General features: G+C 36.9%; 1 protein-coding gene across 2 annotated transcripts in view; it reads right to left on the bottom strand.

Moving 5' to 3' along the window:
• Positions 1-10581: 10581 nt before the first annotated feature.
• The window catches only part of SNTG1 (syntrophin gamma 1), a gene marked incomplete at both ends in the record, with an annotated part of 204184 nt that continues 196169 nt past the window's right edge, over positions 10582-18596 (bottom strand). For both annotated transcript variants that reach the window (XM_082858570.1, XM_082858571.1), the window contains one exon: positions 10582-10740. In XM_082858570.1, coding sequence (XP_082714696.1) covers positions 10582-10740 — 159 coding nt within the window. The remainder of the gene's footprint in view (positions 10741-18596) is intronic.

Raw genomic sequence — 18596 nt, 5'->3', positions numbered from 1 at the left:
TAAATTACTATTAGACCTCAGGCATTGTTCTTATACAGAGGATACACTGACGGATGCGAAACAGCTCCAGCAGTCTTGCACTCATAGTCTCTGTGGATACTGATAAATAGACAGTTGTAAGTATATTCTTCAATCTTCTGAGACGTTACAGAAGTTATCCTGGAAGTACAAAAGCAGGGCATGTAAAGGAGCTTTTTGGCTGGAGTTAAGGTACTTTGGTCAAGGTAGGCAAAAGTCAGAAGAGCCTCTTCACTATATGAAATAGCAGAAGTAATTCTAAAGGACAAGCTAGAGTAATACAGGTACAGGGGAGGGCGTCCATGTAAAGAAGATGCATGTGAAAACCCCGTGTAAAACAGATATGACACGGCCAGTTGTCCCCTATAGTTTCGTATGATTAAAATACACACGGTAAAGGGGAAGCGGTGAGAAGGCAGGCAGGAGCCAGGTCATCCACTTTTCTCTGTGTCACGTTAACTGATTGAAATTTACAATGAAGGTGTGGGAAGTTCCTGAAAGTATCGAATAGGGGGTGACACAGTCAGATCTTTGTTTCTGAAAGGTCCCTGTGGCTGCATCATGGTGGGCTTTTAGGACGGGTCAAAGCTTTGAGCCCAGAGACCAAACAAACAGGAAGGAGATGAGTCTCCTCAGCAGGAGATGATAGTAGCCTCAACGTGGTGACGTGTAGGAACAATGACAGGCGATGCTTCTCTCAGATCCCATCACGCTCCTTTGAACGTTTCTAGGGGCCCATCTCCTCGCTTCTGTGCTCTTCTATTCCTAAAGCTCACTCCTAAAACAATTCTGTGCCAACCAAGCCGTGTGCGCTAGTTGCACACGCACCAGTTTGGAAGTACGAGAGTCCACCTCCCTTGCCTCCTGGACAAATCAGTTCCCTGTGGACTCGATCCAAAGCTGGGATTTGACTGTAATCGCACGTTTGTCTTTTTCTCTTGACCTGTCCTGCTTTCCTGATTTTTCCATGCATGCAGGTGTACAACTGATCCTGCACCACTTGTTGAAAAGTCTGCCCCTTTTCCATTTAACCGTCTTTGTTACTGTGTCAAAGGTTGGTGGGTAATATTTGTATAGGTCTCTTTCTGGGCACTACATCCAACATTGTTGATCTCTGTGTCTCTTATTTTACCAGTATCATGCTGCACTGGTTATTATAACCTCAGATTAAATCTTGAACTTGGATAACGTGAGTCATTCAACGTTGTCCTTCTTCTGCAGTATTGTGTTGGCTTTTCTGGGCCTTTTCTTTTTGAAATAAACTGTAAATCAGTTTTTGGTTATCCATAAAATAGCTAGCTGGAGTTTCAGTTGAGGACTGCTTTGAAGCTATCGATCAGTTTAGTAAAATTGACAATTTAACAATATTGAGTCTTCCAATCCATTAACACAGAATATCTTTCAATTACTATATCCACTCTTGCTTCCTTTTGCTAATGTTTGCATGACTTCTATTTGTTCTCTCTGTTTCTTTTTCCCGTGTGTGTGTGTGTTTGTGTGTGTGTGTGTGTGTGTGTGTTTTCTCATCCTTTTTTTCTGCCTCACTATAGCTTTCTTGAACAATTTGTTTGGAATTCTATTTGGATTTATCTTTAGTGTTCGTAAGTGTGTGTCTGCATAGCTTTTTTCCCTTGAGTGTGGTAGGTGAAACGTTGTATCTTCATAACATGTCTATTTCTGTCGTCATTTCCCAGTTACAGTGGAGCATAGCCCCCTTACTTTCCTTTCCATCTGTCTATCCTTCTCCATTTATAATTGTCTTGAGAACTTCATCAACCAGTGTTAATATTTTTGCTTTGACCATTAGTCATAATTTAGAAAACTCAGATGAGAAGCTAAGTCTACTGTCGTTAATCGTACGCTGACTTTCTACTGTTCTTTCTTTCCTAACAGTAATTTCTTTTCTGTTTAGAAAATATCCTTCAGCCATTCTTTTGGGATAAGTGTGCTGCCCATAAATTTTCTTGGTTCTACTTAATCTAAGAACGTTTGTATTTCTCCCTTAATCTTGAAAGATATTTCCACTGGATATAGGATTGTAGGCTGTTGATGCATTTCTTTCAGGGCTTGCAAAGTATTGTGCTACTCCCTTCTGGCCACAAAGGTTTCTGAAGTGAAACTATTATCACTATAACTGTTTTTTTCCTCCTACGGGGAAGGTGTCCTTTCTCTCTTGTTGCTTTCAGTTTCTTTGCCTTTAGTTTGACAACAGAAGTGTCTTGACTTTGATACAGTTTGACCGTGACATATTTTTGTCATGGATTTCTTTGACTTTATCAGTTCACTCAGATTCTTGGATTTATGTGTGTATATTGCACATTTGGGCAGTTTTCAGCCATTAGTTCTTCAATATTGTTTTAACCCCTCCTTTTTCCTCTCCTTTTGGAATTTCCCTGACAAAACTGTTAGATTTTTTGGCTGTAAGCCCACAGATCCCTGGGGCTCTGCGTGTTTCTTTTCAGTCCATTTTCTCTCTCTGGTCCAGTTTTCTTTTTTCTTTTTTTTTTTTTTTTCATTTTAACATCTTTATTGGAGTATAATTGCTTTACAATGGTATGTTAGTTTCAGCTTCACAACAAAATGAATCAGTTATATATATACATATGTTCCCATATCTCTTCCCGCTTGCGTCTCCCTCCCTCCCACCCTCCCTATCCCACCCCTCCAGGCGGTCACAAAGCACCAAGCTGATCTCCCTGTGCTATGCGGCTGCTTCCCACTAGCTATCTACCTTACGTTTGGTAGTGTATATATGTCCATGCCACTCTCTCGCTTTGTCACCGTTTACCCTTCCCCCTCCCCATAGCCTCAAGTCCATTCTCTAGTAAGTCTGTGTCTTTATTCCTGTTTCACCCCTAGGTTTTTCATGACATTTTTTTTCTTAAATTCCATATATATGTGTTAGCATATGGTATTTGTCTCTCTCTTTCTGACTTACTTTACTCTGTATGACAGACTCTAGGTCTATCCACCTCATTACAAATAGCTCAATTTCATTTCTTTTTATGGCTGAGTAATATTCCATTGTATATATGTGCCACATCTTCTTTATCCATTCATCCGATGATGGACACTTAGGTTGTTTCCGTCTCTGGGCTATTGTAAATAGAGCTGCAATGAACATTGTGGTACATGACTCTTTTTGAATTATGGTTTTCTCAAGGTATATGCCCAGTAGTGGGATTGCTGGGTCGTATGGTAGTTCTATTTTTAGTTTCTTAAAGAACCTCCATACTGTTCTCCACAGTGGCTGTAGCAATTTACATTCCCACCAACAGTGCAAGAGGGTTCCCTTTTCTCCACACCCTCTCCAGCATTTGTTTCTAGATTTTTTGATGATGGCCATTCTGACTGGTGTGAGATGATATCTCATTGTAGTTTTGATTTGCATTTCTCTAATGATTAGTGATGTTGAGCATTCTTTCATGTGTTTGTTGGCACTCTGTATATCTTCTTTGGAGAAATGTCTATTTAGGTCTTCTGCCCATTTTTGGATTGGGTTGTTTGTTTTTTTGTTATTAAGCTGCATGAGCTGCTTATAAATTTTGGAGATTAATCCTTTGTCAGTTGCTTCATTTGCAAATATTTTCTCCCATTCTGAGGGTTGTCTTTTGGTCTTCTTTATGGTTTCCTTTGCTGCGCAAAAGCTTTTAAGTTTCATTAGGTCCCATTTGTTTACTTTTGTTTTTATTTCCATTTCTCTAGGAGGTGGGTCAAAAAGGACCTTGCTGTGATTTATGTCATAGAGTGTCCTGCCTATATTTTCCTCTAAGAGTTTGATAGTTTCTGGCCTTACATTTAGGTCTTTAATCCATTTTGAGCTTATTTTTGTGTATGGTGTTAGGGAATGATCTAATCTCATACTTTTACATGTAGCTGTCCAGTTTTCCCAGCACCACTTATTGAAGAGGCTGTCCTTTCTCCACTGTACATTCCTGCCTCCTTTGTCAAAGATAAGGTGACCATATGTGCGTGGGTTTATCTCTGGGCTTTCTATCCTGTTCCATTGATCTATATTTCTGTTTTTGTGCCAGTACCATACTGTCTTGATTACTGTAGCTTTGTAGTATAGTCTGAAGTCAGGAAGCCTGATTCCTCCAGCTCCATTTTTCGTTCTCAAGATTGCTTTGGCTATTCGGGGTCTTTTGCATTTCCATACAAATTGTGAAATGTTTTGTTCTAGTTCTGTGAAAAATGCCATGGTAGCTTGATAGGGATTGCATTGAATCAGTAGATTGCTTTGGGTAGTATAGTCATTTTCACAATGTTGATTCTTCCAATCCAACAACATGGTATATCTCTCCATCTGTTTGTATAAACTTTAATTTCTTTCATCAGTGTCTTATAGTTTTCTGCATAATGTCTTTTGTCTCCTTAGGTGGGTTTATTCCTAGGTATTTTATCCTTTTTTTGCAATGGTAAATGGGGTGTTTCCTTAATTTCTCTTTCAGTTTTTCATCATTAGTGTATAGGAATGGAAGAGATTTCTGTGCATTAATTTTGTATCCTGCTACTTTAACAAGTTCATTGATTAGCTCTAGTAGTTTTCTGGTAGCATCTTTAGGATTCTCTATGTATAGTATCATGTCATCTGCAAACAGTGACCGTTTTACTTCTCTTTTCCGATTTGGATTACTTTTATTTCTTTTTTCTTCTCTGATTGCTGTGGATAAACTTCCAAACCTATGTTGAATAATAGTGGTGAGAGTGGACAACTTTGTCTTGTTCCTGATCTTAGAGGAAATGGTTTCAGCTTTTCACCATTGAGAACAATGTTGGCTATGGGTTTGTCATATATGGCCTTTATTATGTTGAGGTATATTCTCTCTATGTCTACTTTCTGGAGGGTTTTTTGTCATAAATCGGTGTCAAATTTTGTCAAAAGCTTTCTCTGCATCTATTGAGATGATCATATGGTGTTTCTCCTTCAATTTGTTAATATGGTGTATCACATTGATTGATTTGCGTATATTGAAGAATCCTTGCATTCCTGGGATAAGCCCCACTTGATCATGGTGTATGATCCTTTCAAAGTGCTGTTGGATTCTGTTTGCTAGTATTTAGTTCAGGTATCCTCTTAAGAGAACATTCCCAGAAAGACTTTCTTGAGAGAAGTGATCCCCAAAAAGAGAATAATCTCAAAAGACAATATCCCATACATTTCAATTTGCAAAGGGAAACCTATGGGACATACAGCAGATCAACAGTTGACAAAGTTCAGGAGAAGCAGAGGGGTTGCCTAGAAAATGACACTGGGGACTTACAGGTGAGAGTGAACTGTTCTATATTTTGAACTTGATGGTGGTTCCCAATCATACTCATTATTCAGAACTTACAAAACTACACTCTGAAAAGTTTGATTTTTTCTTGTAATGTCCAAAATTTGCCTCAATTTATCTTAAAATTTTTTTTAAAGAGAATATTCTTGAGGTCATGATCCCCTTAAAATATATTCATAATTTCACTTTTTGCTAAGATGTAGGTAACTTTCAAGAATTCACATTTTGCTATTCTTGTTCATATATTCCTCCAAGACATAGTAATCTATTTATTTTATGTTGTATTTTTTGCTGGAATATATTTACTTAAGCATTTAAATCTATGTAGTTGGACATCGACTAATTATATTTCTTTTTACCTTTATGTAAACATAGATATATGTATAGAATAAAGTTCATCAAAAATGAATTGTGCTTATTTTTTTGTGGTGATGAGACTTAATATGATATCTATTTGAATTTTTTGTACTCTTTTTAATTGCTTTAATTACTTACGATGAACATGTGTTAATTTTTCAGCAGTGTTTTTTTCTGAAACTAAAAAATGAGAGAAGGTAAAGATGTGCATTCAACAACTAGAATAATGTAGATATCAGAGTTGTTTTAAAATTATTTCTGTGATCACTCATGGTTATGGCACTGTAATTACCTGAAAGACAACTGTGGTCTTTTATGACATAAAGTGATGAGCTTCTTCACAGGTACAAATGACCAGCAAATGATGCCCAGTCCGACCAGTCCTCTCAGTATAGATTCAGCTCATAATGGACCATTGTGAGGCTATCAAAGTTGTCTTGCTTTCAAATGTTGTAACTCTGATTGCTTAAGTAATTTGGCAAATATCATCTTTGTTCAGTCTTTAAGGCCTTTTAGGGGTCAGGTAGGTAATCTTCATAAATATTGATGGACCAGAAGAAATCATGTCTTAAGAGGTATGCACCCCAAGGCAGGCTGCTCACCACTGGCCCTGTTCATGGCAACTAAGTCTTCCAAGGTCATGCTCTAAATATCTGTAAAACTTACAAATCAAACCCAAGAAGTGAAAACACAGATGTAGAAAAAATTATCTGTTTTTATTTTCCAGTATCCATCATTAAAAAAGGTACAGTTTTACTAGTAGTACATTAATGAACTTAAAGAACAAAGTGACGAGCTTTTGTCACAGATATTAATTAAAAACACAGGTAATGTTTTTACAAACATTGACCAAAACAATTAAAAATGAAATAAATATATTTCATATTTCTGGCATTTTCATTGCATTTTAATATGTATAAATATATAACATTTATAATATTTTATTTATCTTTAAAAGCAACATCAAATGTGCAAAGAAGTGAATTATGATTTTAAAGTATTCAGGAATAAGAATAAATCATAAACAAGAGTTTTAGAGGAATGAATAAAGCATTTCCTTGTGGAGAGTCATCAGGACTTCAGTATTAAGGGTAGCAACATGTGTGTTAATATTATCAGAAATCGACACTTACCTTAAAAAGTTAAACCCAAGATCGTCCTTGTGCTTTTAAAGCTTCCCCACATTGCTGCTTTGTAGCGATAATTCTGAATCATTGTTAGGATGATTATTTTTCCACAGAAATAAATCAAGCATTTCTCAAATCCAGCATGCCATGTAAACAAAGTTGATGACAAGCTTTGCTTCAGAAAATGAGGGAAATCTCTAACTTTAATGTACGAAAAGAAAGTCTCTCTGTTGACCTAATGAATATGGGACTGACATTTATTTTCAGGGAATTACGCTTCTTCTGCTGAATGAGCTTTGTGATCAAAGGCTTTAAAACGCTTAGTTGGTACATGCCTGAAAAATGGGCAAGAAATGATACGCTGATTATTTTCCCTTAAAAACAGTGTTGGATGGTACACGTTGGGGTACACATTATACTTACATTATCTACTAAAGTATTTGAAATAAATACTTGTGGCAATATAACAAATTAAAAATGCCCCTGCTTTAATATACTTCAGCTTAAATGAATTGTTATTCTTTATCAGGCAAAATACATGATTATAGTAGTTAGCAAAGATTTCCCTTCTCTGACCCAAGTACGTATAATGTAATGTTCCCTTCAAGCTTGTACTATGTACACTATAATTATATAACCCTTAGTGTGTATATATATATACATACATATGTATACATATATGTATATATATGTATAATGTGTATGCACACACACACACACACACACATACACACATATACCAAGGCACTGGAGAGGTTAGCACATAGTTAAGCATTCTGTTGTTAAAATGTGCCCTAATACCAACCAGGATATGATGAATAAATCTCATGCATCTAACCCTAAATTACATGAGAAATAGAGATTTATCTGAGTATTTTTGTTCATTTCTAAACTTTCTCATTCAAGTAGTCCAAGTTATAGCAAATGACAGTGTCTACTCATTGCACTGTGAAAGGAAACATTCAACGCTATTTGCTAACTGAGGAAAATCAAAATAATATTTTTTAGTAGGTGGCGTCTCCACTAATCATGTTAAGTAGCAATTTGGGCCCATGGCTTTTTTTTTCAAGAGTATCAAAAATAAACACAATATGGTATTATCATAAATTTTAAATCAGGCAACCATTTACAGTGTAAATTTAAAGTATATTAATATATTTATTTGAAATATATTCTTCTATATAATATGGGATTAGCATTTTATTATATATATACGAGTGTGTGTGTGTGTGTGTGTGTGTTGTACAAGGAGATATATACCCACACATATCTCATTGTGCACCTTTTCCTTTATTATACACGTAAGTACAGCCTAGAAGATTTTTATGATACGCAAAAAGGATATTTAATTAAATCACCTTTTTGTATTTTTTAAATGGAGTTTTACAAAACCTGACATTTTTTTTTAAATGATTACATTACACTTGTAGAAAGTTTTAAAACCCTTTTTCTTTCTTTAGGCTAAGCAGCCCATTTCATATTGCCTGTAGATCCCCTGATTCTCACACCACGGACACACAGACGTCACCCTAACGCGGGGCGGGCTGACACGAAACTCGAGCTGGTAACAGAGGGTCTGTGATGAGCTGGCCACTGCGGCTGCGGATCCTAAGGCAGCTGCCCCCTCCCTCCACTCCACCCCCTGAGCTGGTGGCCTCCTGAAGCCTGTTTTTGGTGGGCTTCTGATTTTACTGGGCTGGCCAAAAAGATCTTACGGACAAGCCTGAACGAACTTTTTGGCCAATCCAATAAAAGGACTGCTCTGTTTGATCAAAACACAGTGAGCAATAATTCCATAGTGTTATCCCAATTATGGATATGTATTTAGTTTGATGTTCAGTATAAATTATATTAAACTGTATATTGTCCAGTTTGCCCCAGTTCTTTTTATTTTTTTTATTTTTTGGCTGTGTTGGGTCTTCTTTGCTGCGCAAGGGCTTTCTCTAGTTGCGGCAAGCGGGGGCTACTCTTTGTTGCTGTGCGTGGGCTTCTCATTGTGGTGGCTTCTCTTGCTGCAGAGCACGGGCTCTAGGCACACGGGCTTCAGTAGTTGTGGCACGTGGGCTCAGTAGTTGTGGCTCGCAGGCTCAGTAGTTTTGGCTCGCGGGCTTAGTTGCTCCACAGCATGTGGGATCTTCCTGGACCAGGGCTCGAACCTGTGTCCCCTACGTTGGCAGGCGGATTATTAACCATCGCACCAGGGAAGTCCTGCCCCAGTTCGTTTTAAAAGTCATCCTAGATAGAAATTGACACTTGCCAGGTACAACTGTGAACCTTCACTTTTCCTTTTCAATTTAATGCACTTAAGAGTTAATCAGATGAAAAGTGAATTAATAATTTATAATGATTATGGAAATAGTTTGATGTTTATTTTTAATTATAATTTTCATGTGTCCTTTTTACAAATAATGTTTCCTTCTTGAGTGACTTTTTTCTTTCTTATTAAAAAAAATCAATCCACCTTATTAGATAATTGGTCATTTTCACAAGGAAGGATCCAATGTTTGATTTAGTTGGGAACATGTGTATTAAAAAAAGCAATTTTCTTCTTAATGGGAAGGTGGTTGTTTAAAAGTAAATTTCAGTACAGCTGCTTTGAAGGAAAGAAAATGTTATACAAATAGTTATGTAACACCTGGGATCCGAGTCGTGTGCACACAACTTCAGGGCTTTCAAATTCCCAATCTCTTCACACTTGCATTCCTAAGACAAGACGCCTAAAATAACTCAAACAGTTTGGCATTACATAATCACTTTTCATGACAAGTCAGAAATTTTAAATTTTATTTTCATATCTCACCTTATTCTCTCATAAACTCTAACTAAAATGGAAAGATGTCATTCACCCAACATAAGTCATAGCTTTGAGAATGCTTCCTAGGGACACTGTGGTTCAGCATTAACAGGTAGGGTCAGGATTACACAGAATTGTTTCTTACACCGCATGGGTTGATATTATTTTCTCTACAAGTTTTTGGGGGTCACTGAAAATTCATGAAATTTTAATTTAATAATAAACTCCAGGTAAAATATAAATCTCCTTAAATGAAGGAAAGAACAAGAGGTTCATGGATGTTCCCTTCATTCATCATTAAAGTGACACATTTTGGCATCTTTGAATGACACTGGCTGCAAATAAAACACTCAGTGTCAGTGACCCAAGGAAGAAATAGTCTGTTTCACGTTGTGTCTACCGTAGGTAAAATGTAATGTTCCTTTTGCAATTCTCAGCAATATTCTACAATAAGATAAACAAACATGGGAGTGCCAGTGTCAACTCACGGGATGAGGGTACAAGGAGAAGTCCACACCAGTGAGTTAAAGTGCTTTCTTCTTTGACGAGGGTTTTTGCCTGCTGGTCTCTGTGCAACTGTCTCCTTTCTGTTGTTCCTGATGCAGTGATGGGGTATTCGTTCCTGACCAGGCCCATCATGTATTTGTCATACCAAATAATCTAAAATGCCAAAATGACCATTAATGGGTATTTTTATTTATAGGTAGCTTACAATTTTTTATATTATTTACATACTCGAGTCATTCATTCTTTCGTCTTCTCTTCTGATGAAAGCAACACACTGGCACCGACCCACCGATAGAGAGCGAGCTATCCTGTTCATTCAGGATGATTCCCAGAGGCCTTCAAAACAGAAGTGCTTCTGAGATATGTATGACCTTCTTTTCTGCTGAAATTTCAACTTGGCTTCACTGTTGACTATGATGTGATTGCTTCTCCAGGGTCTACAGCGACGAGTATGATTGTTTTTATAAGTCAAGGTAAGAGGGATGCCAAGCTCAGGCCGTCAAGTCATGTACTTGGCTTTGCTCATCATGCCGGAGCTGGGAGCAGCAGAGGCAGTAGCCTGATTGCCTAAAAAGAGAGGGTCCAAACAAGCCACCTTGGCGGCAAAGAACGAGTGAATGCAGTGAAGAACAGCAAACAGGTTCGAAAATTCCAGCTCCTGAAAGGGAGAGAGAGGTGGTCACGTGAAATAGAAACCAGCGTCCTGAAAATAAATGGAGAATAACTACACCACTAGATAATAGCCAGAGCTTTTCTTTCAAGTGCAATAAACTTAACTAGAATCAATGACATCTAACTTATGGAAACTGTAGGCATTATTGTTCAATATGTTACTTTCAAATGCATTGCCAATTGACTTCAAAATACGGTGGCCCGAGAGTCAGAAGAACTAAGCAGTCTTATCACCCATGAGAGTCTTTTCAATATTGATAAATGCTGCATAGAAATATATTTGGCCAGATTAAAATTCTACTTTTGACATAGTGTAAGTAAAGAGAAACAGCTTTAGAAGTATTTTTATCTCTTTACACACAATTCAAATGAAAAATTTGGATTGGAATAATTAAGTATTCTTCACTACTATCTAGAATAAGTTGCTGTTTGTCATAGGACAATGAACATGAAATACTGAGAGCAAGGGGATATGAATGTTTAAGGCACTAGAAGCCAAAGGGTTCACTTCCAAAATATAATGAATGCATTCATTTTAAATTTAATTAATTCTGATTAACATACTTGGTTGTTAAAAAAATGTTAGCCAGGGCCCACTAACTGTTTGGAGTTTTGGAAATATATTTCCCGTTTGGGTACTTAAGGAAATGTAGCACCAACCAGTAGCACCAAATGATATATATACTGAAATGAAAATAGAAAGAAGTTACTTCAAACCACAAATGATATCAGATTAGCTGTAAAATCATGAGTCGGTGCTCAGGGTAGGTTTCGAAAGCTGACGTCACAAGTATTTTTATGAAAAACCATCAATAGTCCCATAAAAATGATCTAATTCCAAAAGGATTGAGAGAAGAAGAATAAAAATATGTGCTTGATGAGGTCTATTTGATAAACTTGTCACAGAGAGGATAACTAGAGCGTAAGAAACCCTATGGAATTGCTGACGAAACTGACGCTATGTCAATACATAGTAATAAAGGATGCAGAATTGCAAGTAATAGGCACATTGCTGATGGTGTTTTCAATTCATGGTATGTGGCAATGGAAAATAATATAAAGTATTCATTCACTTAGGACATATTGTGATATCTGTCATGTACCAAGGAACTATTTAAATAAAATAGTTCACTTCAGTAGTACTTTCTCAGATATGTAATAGGAGGACAATAGGCCACAATATAGAGTCATAGTTCGGTACAATGTAGATGAAATAGCTATGCTGTCAGAGTGATTCCCTCCAAAACTTCAGAATATCTTAGTCAGTTTCCTATGGCAAATGTTAAAACAGCAAAGATCTGGTTTAACTATTTTAAATTCCTAAAATGATTCCAACTCAAAATGATTTTACTCAGTCATTATGATTTCAGGAGCCGTATTTTTAGCGATCTGCTTCACGTCACCGCGATGTGTTATTGGTCACCTAGCAGGTTTCCTCTGGCCTTAATTCAAGCCCCAAATTCACCCCTTCGTTCTCTGTGTAGCCGGTTTATTTCAGGTGCAGACTTTGAATACGTTCAGCGTCAACCCCTAAAAATCCACCAGCTGTAAAAAGGATGGGAAAGTTCTGGAAAGCATGAGATATGCCTGCATATTATTAAAAAACAAAACAATAAAAAACATACAATTTACACTTGGTGAAGGGGAGAATACTGTTGAGCGTTGCAACTAGGCAAAAATATAACGACTTTTTCTCAAAAATAATTGTGCCATACTTTATGAGATTGGAGATTATATCTTGGTTGTCAAAAAAGCAAATAGTCTAAATATCTAGATATTTGGGGGATGGTTAGTATTTTCAGTGGTTCGTACCTTGTCAAGTATATGTCAATTATTTGATGCGGACTCTGGCACTTTCAAATTTTTACGCCTTTTTTTGGATGTAGGTAGGCAGGAAATGATAGGTAATTAGAAGATAGAACAAGAGGCAGAGATGTGTTCAAGTTTGGTCCTTGATTCCAGAATCAACTCATCTTCCCTCGGGCTCGATAGTCACCTTTGGTCATCACATCCACTCCTAAGGCTTCGATTTGCATTTCTGTATACACTAGTAACACTCTTTCCCTCATTTCTAATGTAAATTCTGACCTACAGAATTTACCTAGCTACGGAGCGTCCACAGGTGAGTCCACCAAGCTATTTACCATCTCCTTGTAATAGAGCTCTTCTGAGCCCCAGGAATCTCACTAAACATAATTCTCCTCAAAAGTTAATCATTCATTCATTCAATGAATATTTATTGAGTGCTTACTATGCATCTAGTCTTTTTCTTGGTGAAAAGATAAAGTAGTGAGCAGAACAGACAGAAAAAAATGGTCTAATGGGAGTTACATTCTTGTGGCAGGAGACAACATATAAGGGCATAAACAAGTTAAATATAATATTTCTGAATATAATAATAAGTATACTCCAGAAAATAAGGCATGGAAGAGAGCAGAGTGTGGGAGGGCATGCAGGACAGGGAAATCCATACTGTCCTGGAGGTGAAACCTAACGGGACAAAGGAGTAAACCACCTGGATGTTTGTGAGAGAAACATTCCCAGCAGAAGTCAATTTCAAAGGCCCTGAGACAGAGACATTCCAGGAGAGCTTGAGGAAAGCCAGGGACCGTCAGCGCTGGGATGGAGTGAATTATGGAGTAATTAATAGAAAATGAGGTCAAAGATATAACTCAGGCCAGAAACTGTAGTGCAGACGAGCCCTTTATGAGCTTTACTCCGACTGCCATGGAAAACCACTGGAGACTTTTCAGCACAGAGTGACAAGAATTGGTATTGAGTATTAAAAGGATAATTCCGGCCACGCTGTTGATAATAAACTCTCTGGGAATAAGATTGAAAGAAGGGAAGTTGTAAAGTTTCCAGTTAAAAAATGTGTGGGATTGACAGTAAAATTGAGTCAAGGATGATTCCAAGATCTTTGGTTGAGCATCTGAAAGGAGGATTTCAAACCATATATCTGATAAGGGCTTACTATCCAAAACGTATAAAGAATTCATATAACTCAACAGCAAAAAAACAAACAATCTGATTAAAGAATGAGCAGAAGATATGAATAGACATTTTTTCAGAGAAGACACGTAGATAGATGGCCAGCACGTACATGGAAAGATGATTAGCATCAGTTATCGTCAGAGAGATGAAAGTCAAGCCCACCGTGAGACAGCACCTCACACCTGTTACAGCCAGAACCACCAGCGCAGTTTGCTGTAGTCTTACAGAAATTGCTGCTAACTGTTTTCAGTACATACCTTGGGATGGGTTTTCCCAATGAACAAGTTCTGAGTCACGTCAAGTAATGACAAGCACTGCAAATATGGGCTTTCCCAGGGAGCTTCCAGATAGATCCAATAATTACTGTTTTCATAATCAAATAGTTAATTTTTCAGGTCAAAATTCAGTTTATTTTTTTCCATTTTCAAATGCTTTCATGACTTTTGTAATTTTGCTTTTTTTTTTTTATTATGAGATGATAACACCAGACCTGATTATTTTGAGTTACTTTACCTCCTTGGAAAATGCTTTCAAGTGTATCTTTATTCTTAAAATTCTGATTTTCAAAATGTTTTTACTTATATTAAATAAAAATACAATTACATTTCTTCTATAGATAAATGGTGACTTTTGGCAAAAAGGAAGAAAAATGCATCATACCATGGACAGGTTCCCTTTAACAGCTACTTGTTTTGGAGGTGGTTAATATATTTGTTTTACCTAAAAAATGCCAGTTTATGTTTTCTAGTTTACCAAGTTAGAGAATAATTTGGATTCTTTTTTTTTTTTTTTTTTTTTTTTTTTGCGGTACGCGGGCCTCTCACTGTTGTGGCCTCTCCCGCTGCGGAGCACTGGCTCCGGACGCGCAGGCTCAGCGGCCATGGCTCACGGGCCCAGCCGCTCCGCGGCATGTGGGATCTTCCCGGACCGGGGCACGAACCCGTGTCCCCTGCATCGGCAGGCGGACTCTCAACCACTGCGCCACCAGGGAAGCCCAATAATTTGGATTCTTAACGCACATGGGTAAATAAAAGTCAATATCCTTATGGAGAATATAAGAGGCTTGAAAAATTATGTATAAGGAGAAAAAACCTTCTCAGTGAGAAATAAACATGATTCAGAACCTCATGATTCCCAGGAGTTCAGGAGCTCTTTTAAAGGTAGAGGAATCTCCTGTCCAGAGTTCTCCTTTGTCACATATTACTTTTCCTAATCCAATCGTTTGAAATAAAATTTTAGATGAAAGAAGTGGTATATAACACACAGACACACACACACACAGACACACACACACAAATACTAATTTCCCCGATTTATTCCCAGCTGCTCCAGTTTCTTCTATACTATGAGGCATCACCAAACAGGATTGATGAAGGACCTGCATTACCAAGCAGGAGCGTGCCCTGTCCTCATTTTTCTTCCCCATGATCTAAACAGCTGGGGCTCTGGAGAGTTTGCAGTGAAAGCAAAAAGGTCTTGGCGTTTTAGAAAACCTTTGGTTCCAGATGCCAAAAAGAGTCAGAAACTGTGACAAGCAGGAGAAGTAGGAAGCCGATCCTTCATCTTTTATGCAGAGGGAGCTCCTTCATCCTCAATACCTGCCCAGTTTTGTGAATATTAAACGTCCTAATTTATGAGACCTCAATCGCCAAACAGGAATTTGCTTAGATGACTGGTTATTTTCTTCCAAAAGGCAAGTTTCAGCACATCATGAATTCTTCAGTGGGATCTTTGACAGACGCTTACTGAGCATACAAAATGTTCCATTCACAGTGTTATATATTCAGTTTTTACCTTCAAACCAGGGAACATACTGTCCCAAGGGCAACCCTTTTAGGCAGACACTTATCCACAATTTATAATGAGAAAATGAAGATTTATAGAGAATAGCTGGAAAGTAGCCTTACTGGAACTCAATCCTCAATTTCTGATTTAAGTCTTACTAAACCTTATATTGTGCGAGAAGGTCTCTTATGGCCGCTTGAAGTCTCTGAGGCCATGGAGATTGGGGGCAGGAAAGGGTTTTGGGGAAGAAGTCTATTGAGAAATGTTTCCAAACTCTGCATGGTTCCACTAAATAAAAAAGCAATTTTCTTTTTCTTTCTCTTATTGTACAAAAAGCACTGCCTTGGCTGCCAGACCTCAAATCCAGTAATTTAGGATTAATATGCTGTACACACTAGTTTAGGAAGTATTATAACAGTGTTTTCATGGGGGGAGTGGTCATGAATTTCAATGAATACAGCGACAACAATGCTTTTAGAAGGCAGCCTGTTTTGAAGCCAGGGGATTGTCTAGCCATATTATCAAATTACAATTTTAAAATGGATATACCTAAAGATAATAAATGTGAAAACTAACAAACAAAAACTGTATTTTTTACCTGGAAAATTTAGCTATGGACACAACTATGAGTATATGGTAGTAATCCTTGATGTACTAGTACCTATACTCACAACATCAATTAAGCACTTTTTAAAAAGTACCCAATCCAGTAAAATGAGCTTTTTAATAAATTGTCAAATAACTACAATATTACTCATGATTTCAATTGGGAACCATTCCCCTGTTCTACCAGGAGCGTTCTGGGAAGTTTAATGAGGCTTTGGAAAACAGATGGGAAATTTATTAAGCTTTCTGAGTAACGAAGTGAGAATTTATGAATTCCTACTTTCAGAGAAAAAAAATATAACAGGCTTTTGTATTATAACATTGTCCTTCTATAGCCATAAAACAACAAAAGCAACAACAACAACAAAAAAGTATGTTCCCCCAACTCCTGTCTTTTTTCAGTATTTCTGAGACTTTTCACAACCAAAAATTTAAACGCTACTTAGAACTTTTAATCTTGTAATACATATGGCAACTCAAACACTCATATTCCCCAAACAAACAATATCTCTTGTTAAATAAACTCTGGTTGTAATGTATTTGCCTTGTAACCGGGAATGTATTAATGTACTATTAGAGTGTTTTATTTAAAGTTGTCTACTTATCACATATAGCAAATCTGAGTCCATTTGCTAAATCACTTTATCACTTTAAAAATCATTTTTAAAAGAAAAGAAACACTGCAACAGTGTCCATATTTAAAACATTGGCTCAAGTTTTCTTTTGTAAAGCTTTATTTTGATATTTTAGACATATACCACTGTATGTATTTAAGGTGCACGACTTGATGTTCTGATATATGTATACATTGTAAAAAGTGTAGCACAGTCAGGCTAATTTACATACCGTCACCTCTATAACTACTATAGTGTGTGTTGGGGGTGGTTTATTTACCATCTATCCTCGCTGCAAGTTTCAAGTATTCAATATTGTTACATACAATCATCACATTATACGTTAGCTCTCTATTAATCTTATCTAACTGAAGCTTTGTTCCCTTGGACGAACATCACTCCATTTCCCTCCCCCTCCCCCTGAGCCCCTGGCAACCACCACTCTACTCTTTGCTTCTGAACGTGACTATTTCAGATGCTACATGTAAGTGAGATCACGCTGTACTTCTCTTTCTGTGTCTTGCTTATTTTGCTTAGCATAATATACTCCAGCTCCACCCACGTCACAAATAACAAGATGTCCTCTTGCTGTAAGGTTGAATAATATTCCATTTTATGTGTATGCACATACCTCTATCCCTATGTATCTATGTATCTATCCATCTACCTGATCTATTTTCTTTATCCATTCATCTATTAAAGGACATTTAGGGTTTTTGCCATGTCTTGACTATTGTGAATAGTGCTGTAATGAACATGGAGGTGCAGATATATTTTCAAGATACAGATTTCATTTTATTTGGAAATATACCCAGAAGTAGAATTGCTGGATAATGTGGCAATCCTATTTAATTATTTTGAGGAATATTCATACTGTTTTCCATAAGAGTTGTACCAATTTACATTCCCGCCAGCAGTACACAGGGTTCCCTTCTTCACATCCTTGCCAACATTGTTATCCTTTGTCCTTTTGATAATAGTCGCCCTAATTGGTGTAAGGTGCTATCTCATTGTGGTTTTGATTTGCATTTCCCTGAGAACTAGAAACATTGAGCAACTTCTCGTATATTTGTTAGTTATCTACGTTTCTTTTTTTGAGAAGTGTCTCTTAGACCCTTTGCTTGTTTTTAACTGAGTTATTTGTAATTTTGGTATTCAGATGTATGTCCTTATATATTTTTGAAATTAACTCATTATTGGATATATGGCTTGCAAATAATAATTTTTCCCATTCTGTAGAGTGCCTTTTTATTTTTTTTTAAAATTATTTTCTTTGCTGTGCAAAGCTTTTTAATTTAATATAGTACCACTTGCCCACTTTGGCTTTTGTTGCCTATTCTTTTGGAGTCATATCCAAAATATTATTGGCAAGACCAATGTCAAGAAGTTTTTTCCCTATGTTTTCTCCTAGGAGTTTTATGGTATCAGGTATTATATTTAAGTCTTTAATCCATTTTAAGTTGATTTTTATGTATGGTGTGAGATAGTGGTCCAATTTCCTTCTTTTGCATGTAGCTGTCCAGTTTTTCCAGCATCATTTTTTACAGAGACTGTCCTCCCATTGTGTGTTCTTGGAACCTTTGTCAATGATCAGTTGACCATAAATGTGTGGATTTATTTCTGGAATCTCTATTCTGTTCCATTGGTCTATATGTCTATATTTATACCTGTACCATACTGTTTTGATTACTATAGCTTTGTAATACAATTTTAAGTTAGGAAGTGTGATGCCTCCAGCTTTGTTCTTCTTGCTCAAGATTGCTTTAGCTATTTGGGGTCTTTTGCAATTCCATATGAATTTAGGATATTTTCTATTTCTGGAAAAATTATCATTATGTTTGAT

The sequence above is a fragment of the Leucopleurus acutus genome, assembly GCF_964270905.1.
Source record: "Leucopleurus acutus genome assembly, chromosome: 17".
Taxonomy (NCBI): domain Eukaryota; kingdom Metazoa; phylum Chordata; class Mammalia; order Artiodactyla; family Delphinidae; genus Leucopleurus; species Leucopleurus acutus.
The sequence above is the reverse complement of the archived record's forward strand: the minus strand, read 5'-3'. Positions and strand labels throughout refer to the sequence as shown.